The sequence below is a fragment of the Haliotis cracherodii genome, unplaced genomic scaffold, assembly GCF_022045235.1.
Source record: "Haliotis cracherodii isolate W230 unplaced genomic scaffold, xgHalCrac1.p SCAF_31, whole genome shotgun sequence".
NCBI classification, from domain to species: Eukaryota; Metazoa; Mollusca; class Gastropoda; order Lepetellida; family Haliotidae; genus Haliotis; species Haliotis cracherodii.
This window is the reverse complement of record NW_027266288.1, coordinates 707,975-717,957: the sequence shown is the minus strand read 5'-3', so window position 1 is coordinate 717,957 and position 9,983 is coordinate 707,975. Positions and strand designations below refer to the sequence as shown.

Here is a 9,983-nt window from a genome sequence, read left to right as displayed (position 1 = left end):
AGTTACCGCCAGAGTCGAACATTATTTCCCTGAGAACGAGAGGACACATTCGGAAAAATGCTGGTTAGAAATGAAACCCGAAGACAAGACATTTGTGGAACACAGGCGAGCAGAAATAAACGGGTGAGCGAGCCTGCACGTTTGCTGTTTCACTGCTTCTCGGCCTTGGTCTCAAAGGGTGGTTTGGACAATGAATATGCATGAACTTTGCTAAATGTCCTGTGCATCACGATACCCGTAAGCAGAAAGGGAATTCCCTCGACTGTCATGTTGGGATTCCTCGACATTCCGTAGTAATAAAAGTAGTCCCTTTCAGTGGGCGTGGCTTATTTTTATATATAAGGTTATATCATATATTGTTCATTCTCGACAATCTCTATTAATACTTGATTTTTACTGCACAATAAAACTGTATCTGCTCCTCTTAAATTTTATACATGCTATTTGGACATTATGTATATTGTGTAAAGTGACGCTCATGAACGCATCACGTCATATGTGACGTCATAGATCCATGACTCGAGATGCACCGTTTCTCTCGTGAATGATTAGCGTGTTAAGAAATCACATGCAGCATATCGTGATAAGAATAAAGTCACTCTGTGGTAACTAATTGTTAGTTTTGTCATTAATTGGTACGCGTTGGAAACATCTCTTCTTCACTTCTATTATGTTTCTATGGTTCGCGTTTCTTTTGGCGGTGAGTATATGTGTATATAGTGTTATACGCGTATAAACATAAACACGCACACACACGCATGTATATACATGTACACACATATAAAAAAACATGCCCACACGCATACACACACGCGCTCCGCTCATAGAATCAGGAGTTCGCCACTAAAAAAACAAAAAAACAGTTGATGTACGTGTGTAGACATGTTATATATGATAGTTATTTCTCATCACAATGTTCAGATATTACTTAAATGTTGACTTGTAAATTGGGACAACTGACCTTTAACTGTGTTAATGATTATATAAGTGTTAGACAATGTGTAGATAAGTGTCAGACAATTGATAGACAAGTGCGTGCATTGGGAGGAGAAGAAGGATGCTAGAGAGGACCGGGCTAATGGCCTACTTCAGTTACAGTTGAAACTTACTTCACTTGGGATTGTTTGTCAGTTCAATGTACAAGTACCAATACGCATGTAATGCAGCATATTAATATCACGAGAGGTACCATCACATGACTCATATTCATATTACACGTCCAGAATATTTTGATTGACAGCTACGTCTGCTGTGAGATAAAGTACTTCTCACTCAAGCACACATTCACTCGGATGACATTTAGTCCTTAAAGGAAACGACTCGGTCAACAGCATGGTGTTCCGACTTTGTCTCTGTGTGGTCTTACTGTGTGCTTTCGGATATGTTACCGAATCCAGTGACTGTCAAATTCGGGACAACTACGACACCTTTAAGAAATCCGTGGACTACTTTCTGGCCTCCATGGATAAAACATGTGGGAACACGGACATGCGCAGTGGTGAGTATGTAGCAGCCATTACTTTGCCATCCCACACACGGCATTCGTTCCTTGTGAATTTTGTCCTCTGGTTTAGTTAATGTTCTTACTCGAATTCCACTGACAGGATATCAATCCAAAACCTGACGTATCAGCCAATCTCGCTGTACTACTGACGAGCGGAGCATATAGAAATAACGGTAAAGCACCTCTCCGCGACCAGAAATACGAAACCGACAGTGTAAGATCAACGCATCCTATGCCTAACGTCAGTCGGGGGATTCGCGCCATGTGATTGCCCATTAACATTTGTACAAGGCTTCGATATTTCTCCTTTTTAATCCTTGGAAGAATCGACGCACACCAACTAATCAATTGTTATGCGTTTCCGTCGTTTTGTCCACCCTGGGCACATATACAGAAAGAACCGACGGTTTCGTGTCTGGTGAGGCTGTGCACTCCAAACCTACGGGTCCAAATATGCTGAAACTTCACACAAACATAATTGTTGTTGACAGTGTGTGTTAACACAATAAAATACAACAGTGAAGATCTTCTTGTAACTTTAGAAACATTGAGAAAATATATTTACTTGTTTCATATTTGTTTATAATTTTGTCCTCAGTATTTATCAGGAACATATTTGAATAGCAACGTTGACAGCTTTTGTCAGGTGTCTTTGCTGACATGTTATAGTGTCGGCTACACGTCCAGGTGAGCTAAAGTGCCATACTTCTACAGATCTCGTATATATATTTGATATAATTTATCTGTGAACTCCTGTAAGGATTTGATATAGTTTATCTGTGAGCTCGTATATATGTTTGATACATGTTATTTGTAAGCTCGTGTACATATTTGTCATAATATAAATGTGAGCTCCTGTATATATTTGATATAATTGATCTGTGAGCTCCTTTATATATTTGACATAATTGATCTATGAGCTCGTGTATATATTTGATACATGTTATTTGTGAGCTCGTGTATATATTTTATACGTGTTATTTGTGAGCTCGTGTATATATTTGATACATGTTATTTGTGAGCTCGTGTTTATATTTGATACATGCTATTTGTGAGCTCGTGTATATATTTGATACATGCTATTTGTGAGCTCGTGTATATATTCAATATCATATATCTGTGAGCTCGTGTATATATTTGATACATGCTATTTGTGAGCTCGTGTATATATTTGATACATGTTATTTGTGAGCTCGTCTATATATTTGATACATGTTATTTGTGAGCTCGTCTATATATTTGATACATGCTATTTGTGAGCTCGTGTATATATTTGATATCATATATCTGTGAGCTCGTGTATATATTTGATACATGCTATTTGTGAGCTCGTGTATATATTTGATACATGTTATTTGTGAGCTCGTGTATATATTTGATACATGCTATTTGTGAGCTCGTGTATATATTTGATACAAGTTATTTGTGAGCTTGTGTATATATTTGATACAAGTTATTTGTGAGCTTGTGTATATATTTGATACATGTTATTTGAGAGCTCGTGTACATATTTGATATGATTTATCTGTGAGCTCGTGTATATATTTGATACAAGTTATTTGTGAGCTTGTGTATATATTTGATACAAGTTATTTGTGAGCTTGTGTATATATTTGATACATGTTATTTGAGAGCTCGTGTACATATTTGATATGATTTATCTGTGAGCTCGTGTATATATTTGATACATGTTATTTGTGAGCTTGTGTATATATTTGATACATGTTATTTGTGAGCTCGTGTATATATTTGATACATGTTATTTGAGAGCTCGTGTACATATTTGATATGATTTATCTGTGAGCTCGTGTATATATTTGATACATGTTATTTGTGAGCTTGTGTATATATTTGATACATGTTATTTGTGAGCTCGTGTATATATTTGATACATGCTATTTGTGGGCTCGTGCACAGCTCGTGTGCAACTGTCCTGATATCTGCATGTTATTTGAGTGCAGGCGTAATTGTTGCTATGTACAGTAAACTACGTTTATAACGACCACGCTTATAACAAACTGACGGATATAGCGAACTTACTTTTTTGTCCCGACTATTTGCGGTAGTTATGCTGTATATATGCTTATAACGAACTACGGTTATAACGAACTAAAATTAGTGGTCCCTTTGAGTTCGTTATATCCGTAGTTCCCTGTATTTATTTGCCTCTGTTTATGGCAAGCCTGGGACCAATTGCAATTCGGAATCGGTATTTCTCGTCAGGATTCGTGTGGTTTTACTGATTCGCAAATTTTATTTTCAGAAAGCAAGGCAACACGCCTACAGACTATGGACAACCGTATAAATGATCTCGAGAAGAAAGTCGGTAATTGGTCTTTTCTCAAATAGCATTACGTTTTATTCCTTCGTACTGTCCTAAAGTCGTCGCAGCAGTGTGGTGGATAGAGTGGACGTTCGGTGATTCAGTTCCCTGGACATTTCATACCAAAGGGCCTTAAATTGTGGCATGGTATCCCAGTGGGCTTGCACTTAAAACGACGACGTCCAGTCTATTACAAGTAGGCACACACACACGTACTGCACGTCGAAATATGAATGCAATGATCTTGTCTTTGAAAGGCATTTAGAAGTGATACACATAAGGAAGAGAATTTACGGATGTCAACTTCTTTATTATGAGGAACACAACGTTTCGGAGTATATGCTTACTCCTTCATGAGGTGTATAAATGCTATGTTACTTACTTACTTACTTTGGAGATTTAACGTGCGCTTTTCGACTGATGCGTATTTCGCACACGGGCCCGGCCAGGCCATTTATTGTGTTTCCGAAAGGGGCAAAAATGGTCTGTGCAACCCAAGAGGGGGCTTTAGGGGTTGCTTACATAGAATTTGGGAATTTTGAGATATGGAATAGATGCCGATGGGGTAGGGGAGGAGAACTAAGGGAGCTGGGTATGGTAGATGTTTGTGTGTTTATGTAATTTTGATTTGGTATATTATAGTGTTTTTAGATGCATTTTATTAGTTCCGTTTTGATTAAGAATACGCCTAAGGCCTTGAAGTTTTCTAGTTTATTTTGTGGGTTTAGTATTGCTTCTAGATTGAGGGTGGTTTGTAATGCGGTTCGATGTGTTAGGTAGTGTGTGCAGTGGATGAGTGCGTGTTCTGGGGTTTCTAGTTGTTTGCAGTGTGGGCAGTTACCTGTAGTATGTTTTTTTAAAAATTTTTAGGTGGTTATTTAGGTTGGTGTGTCCTGTTTGGAGTTTAGTGATTACTCTGTCAATTTTTTTGGATGGATGGAGAATTTTTGGTTTGGTTAGTGGTTTGCTGAGTACTTTTTTTATTTGGCTATTTGAGTTTAGATATAGGTTATGCCATTTTTTGGTGATTTTTTGCTTATTTACGCTTTTAATTTCTGATTTTGAGAAGGGTAAGTTTAAATGCTATGTGGCAGAGAACGTATATATGTACCTGTAGGAACAACACAAGTAATAAGATAGCAGACGTGAAAACTTAGCAGGGGAAGCCAACAGATATTTGGCGCTGATAGGTGATTAGCAATGGACAAATAGAAACCAACACTTTATAGTAAATTAGCGCTGCTAGTGGATAGCGATGGACAACAGGAAGCCAGGACTTAAATTACCACTGATTGGTAATGGACAATGGACAATGGACAAACGGAATCCCGGGGTAATAGAATGGAAATAGCAATAGACAAATGGAAGTCAGCTAGATGATTAGCAGTGACAATGATCAAAGCAATAAGTCCCAAGCACTGTGCAGACAGGTTCCCTGGTCGTGGTTCATAGCCGGCTGGTGTCCCCTCATGTCATTGTCTTCTTGTAGTTTTCTTTGTCGCATCGGGCAGGATCCTGAAGCACCGTAAGTCCTCATGATTCCCACTGAGCCCAGATGTGGTTGCTGTGGCTTATAGCCCGTGTCCCGTGTTTAACACAGTCGTAAATACTAAAAAAATTGCTTTCAGATATGACTTTGATGTAATTATATGAGATGCCCCAAGCTGCTACCACTTGTTCTGGTTGCTATATTGTTGAAATAACGCCAGTGTCCCGTTCATTTTAAGTGCCTAGAAAGGGCTGAGTGTAGTGAGTCTTGAAGTATGGTCAACTTGGATTTACGCCGCTTTTACCAACATTCCAGCACTCTCACATTGTGTGTGTGTGTGTGTGTGTGTGTGTGTGTGTGTGTGTGTGTGTGTGTTTGTTGCTGGGAAGCAGTAATCATGTTTACACATTGTACCAATATTTAAAATAAATTCGTAATGTTTGTATGTATATTTACTTTACAGCCAATCTGACGTCTGAGCTGGCTGTGGATTGTGGCTCACCGAACTCTTTAGAAGGCACAGACGTTGTCTACAGTTCAACAGGTCTTCATTCTGTCGCCAAGTACAGATGCAAGAAGGGTTTGCTGAACATGAGTCCTGGTGACCAGATGACAAGCTTCTGTCTGAAGGACGGTTACTGGACGATGGCCAGCATGACGTGTGTCAACAGTAAGTAACTACTTCAATGTCTGTCTGAAAATTTCTTGTACTTTTTAAAATTAGACGTAGGAGTATTTTCCCCAATAATCACGAATGCAAAGTACTTGACCGCTCTGACTACTACTACTACTACTACTACTACGCTTACTACTACGTCTACTACTACTACAACGAGGGCGGTCGGGTAGCCTAGTGGTTAAAGCGTTCGCTCGTCACGCCGAAGAGCCGCGTTCGATTCCCGACATGGGTACAATGTGTGAAGCCCATTTCTGGTGTCCCCCGCCGTGATATTGCTGGAATATTGCTAAAAGCGGCGTTAAACCATACTCACTCACTCACTACTACAACGACGACTACTACTTCTACTACTGCTACTACTTCTAGTATTACTACTACTGCTTCTACCACTACCACTTCTACTATTACTACTACCACTACTACCACTACTATACATTCAGTGATGGATGAAAAGAGGTGCATTTGGCTACCACTGTTTCAGTGGTATTTATATGCATAACCATAGAAGAACAGTACACCCACGAGAAATTGCGAAGGAGGCATAACTTTATTTATTAATGTATTTCTATTATCTTTGACAGTAACCAGTTGCTGGATGATATCTGGTTCAAGAGTGGTATATACTGGCACTCAGTCAACAACCAGATCCGGCAAGACATGCCAGCGGTGGGATGGTCAGGAGCCCCACTCTCACGGCTACGAAGACGGGCAGTTCATTATCCCAGGCTTTGACTCGCTCCAAACTGTAAAGGAATCTGCCAACTACTGCCGTGACCCATCACGTAGCGGGTATTTGTGGTGTTACACCTCGAATAAAAAGGCGCGTTGGGAAAAGTGCGATGTCCCCATGTGTTCCATGCTCCACTCTCCTCCACCCTCCTACTAACGGAAGCAGTATTGTCTGTTCTAGGTTCTATGTTATACTTCAAACTACATTACTAAGAAATGAACCTTTTTCCTTTGAAGATTAAAAACGTCCCGGTGTTACATTTGTTATAGAGATTATTAAAAGAAATTAAACTTCAAATTCAAAGTGTTCTTTATAACGATATGTGATGAAATGTCTATGTGCGTTGCCAATTATACATGTATTGCAATTTGAGAGGAAAAAAACATCAAAAGTTAAACTTTCTCTTTCACTCACTGCCTTGTGGCAATTCCATGGAAGAATATGTTTGGCCTAAGAGGCGACTAAATGGATCGGCGACTTGGGCGAATGCTTGTCGTATTTCAATTCCGCGGATTGGTGCTCATCACTGGATTGTCTGGTCTAGACTAGATTATGTACAGACTAACGTCATAAAGCTGGAATATGGCTGAGTGCAGCGTTATACGTTACCCCACAGACAAAGAAACAAACGGCAGAAATCGACACTCCCTGAAAGGTGTTTTGTTGTCTGTATCAATCACTATACAGTTGACTTCTCGCTCAAGATATCGTGTCATTTGAGATACTGGTACAAACATGTAACCAATATTGTGTTTTGATTCAGTATTTGCGCCGTATTCCCCCATGACGTTATGGTAACGATTGACAACCATTTTACGTCATGTGATACATTAAATTTATCAAAAAGTAGAATTCACAAACGTAAAAAACACTTATCGAGCACCTAAAAGTACTTTTCCTCTTTTTCTTGTTATTTGTCAGTCATCAAAAAGTATATATTTATAATCACGTTTGTTTTCAATTGATACTAACTAAGCTAGAATCATTGAAGCTTTTTTTCACCCGTTTTGTTTCCTTGCCCAAAAGGGAATCCTCGTTTGATGATGCAGCCCCTCAGGGCCATAAAGCCGATTTTGTCTTCGTAAACCCAAGAGGCTAAAGCGTTAATTCGTCACACCGATGGTGTGGGTTCAATTCCCTACACTTGATAATGTCTCTTTTGTTTTGCCCCTACCTTGATGTTGCTAAAATATTACTTAAAACGGCATATAACTATACTCACTAGGTTTTTCTCAGCCGATAGACTTATAAATTGCGAACTAAGCTTCAACATTGTCTTGAATGTGTGTGACGTACTTCATTTTTATGGGCAAAGTTAACTGTCAATCAAGATGCACTTCGTGTATATATCGACAATTGACACATAATACCAAGCCAAGTAAGTTTCAGCTGTAACTGAAATGGGTAATTAAACCCGGTGCTCCCCAAGATGCACACATTTGTCTATCAATTGTTTACTAAGTGTAAACACATTGTCTAACACTCGTATTATCATTCTCTAACATTTCAACAAAATGAAATCGCATTTAAAGATCGCTTGACCTAATTTACAATAAAAAACGACAAAACACAAGAAACATCTACTGAAATCAGAGTAGATTGTACGATTCCCACTATATGATGAGCATGTGTTTATGAATCACTATCAAAAAGTGTTGATACCATCACAAACACATGCAAAGGCAAGTGAATTGTTAATCAAACGAACACAAAAGAACACACAAGAAGATACATTTTCAAATTTAATTAAGAGCCAAACAGTTTTGTTTTCTTCTAAAAAACACATCACAACAAAGTAATTTATATGGCAGACATTTGCATACTCGTTGGACTCAAAAGTTGTGAATTGTGGAGCTGCAGGAATATTGCTCGACACAAAGAGGGAGTGGACTATTGGAGTGAGTGAGTGTGTTTGGTTTAACGCCGCTTTTAACAGTATTCCAGTTATATCACGGCGTGTCAGCTTAATGTGGGAGGAAAGCCCGAAGTGATGCAGGTCTCAGACGTTTACCACTTCGGTGAAATCCACGAGCACGGGTATGGTGCTGACAAACCTAGAAACATAAGTGTGTCGAACCGGGATTCGAACCCACAATCATAGGTTTCTGGCGTGCCGAAGGGACGCAACTCTGCACAGCGAATCGCGGCGCCTTAGACGACTGGGCCACCCGTGCCCCCCTGGACTATTGGAAAGTTGAGGTCATCCATCTTGTCATACAGTCTTTTGGAAATTGTTCTTTTACCTTACATCTTTATGCACAAACCTCATTATGAATCTGGCGAGGTAGTCTCATTGGTCTCTACTGTTTCATTTTATGTGTGTAAATCAGTGGCATCTTATGTTTTTTTGATGATATCAGATCAAGGATAAATGTGAACATATTTTTACCTTTTTGGCTACATAACCTTGTTGTGACTAACCAAGGTGAAATTCCGATTTATTTGCATGAAGAAATAGATCAACAAGAAGGTAGCGCAATTAGGATCATTGGGGATGCCTACCTCTTGCTTAGGCTGTTATCCATTTAGAAGTTCAATATTTATTTATTGTTTCTCAGTATAGTAAACTTCAGATGGCACTTTCTTTCAGGCCATTAAGTATTAACAAATCAGGCCATCCAGATGACCGCTGCATAGCATCAGGCAGTTGGCGTCCACATAGTGAAGATTGGGTGCCAATTTCCAAATCAATAACATTGAAAGCTATCACACTCGTAACAATTACATTAACATGGTTGATGCATGTCATCGTGTCCCAATTGTGTGGATTGATGCTTATGTTATCAATCACTGGATTGTCTGGTCCAGAGTCGATTATTTACAGACCGCCGTCATATAGCTGTAATGTTGCTGAGTGCAGCGTTAACAAACAAACAAACATTCGTTCTGTGCCCCAGTTCGCCAAAGGGTCTTGATTCGTCATTGAACAGGGATTGACGCCCATGAAGCAACTGCCTGACGCTATGGCATCGTGCACAAACACTTGGGGACAAGTGGTCTTTGTCCATATCATTCAAGATGTATTCGGGGGCGGTCGGGTAGCCTAGTGGTTAAAGCGTTCGCTCGTCACGCCGAAGACCCGGGTTCGATTCCCGACATGGGTACAATGTGTGAAGCCCATTTCTGGTGTCCCCCGCCGTGATATTGCTGGAATATTGCTAAAAGCGGCGTAAAACCATACTCACTCACTCACTCAAGATGTATTCGTATTAGGAATTCAAGTCAGATATTTCTTTGTTTTGCAATAATGGACATTGT

At 39.5% G+C, this 9,983-nt stretch overlaps 1 protein-coding gene across 1 annotated transcript; it reads left to right on the top strand.

Moving 5' to 3' along the window:
- Window positions 1–1,142: 1,142 nt before the first annotated feature.
- Window positions 1,143–7,091, top strand: LOC139477138 (uncharacterized). Its single transcript, XM_071259690.1, has 4 exons — window positions 1,143–1,498; window positions 3,768–3,830; window positions 5,780–5,986; window positions 6,577–7,091. The coding sequence occupies exons 1-4, from the start codon at window positions 1,333–1,335 to the stop codon at window positions 6,879–6,881; spliced, it is 741 nt and encodes a 246-aa protein (XP_071115791.1). The 5' UTR covers window positions 1,143–1,332; the 3' UTR covers window positions 6,882–7,091.
- The last annotated feature ends 2,892 nt before the right edge of the window (window positions 7,092–9,983 follow it).

Bases quoted from the DNA above. Each gene is read 5' to 3' on its own strand.
- LOC139477138 (XM_071259690.1), top strand. From the start codon at position 1,333: ATGGTGTTCCGACTTTGTCTCTGTGTGGTCTTACTGTGTGCTTTCGGA. The intron at 1,499-3,767 runs GTGAGTATGTAG...TTTTATTTTCAG, and splicing joins GAACACGGACATGCGCAGTG to AAAGCAAGGCAACACGCCTA. The intron at 5,987-6,576 runs GTAAGTAACTAC...TATCTTTGACAG, and splicing joins CAGCATGACGTGTGTCAACA to TAACCAGTTGCTGGATGATA.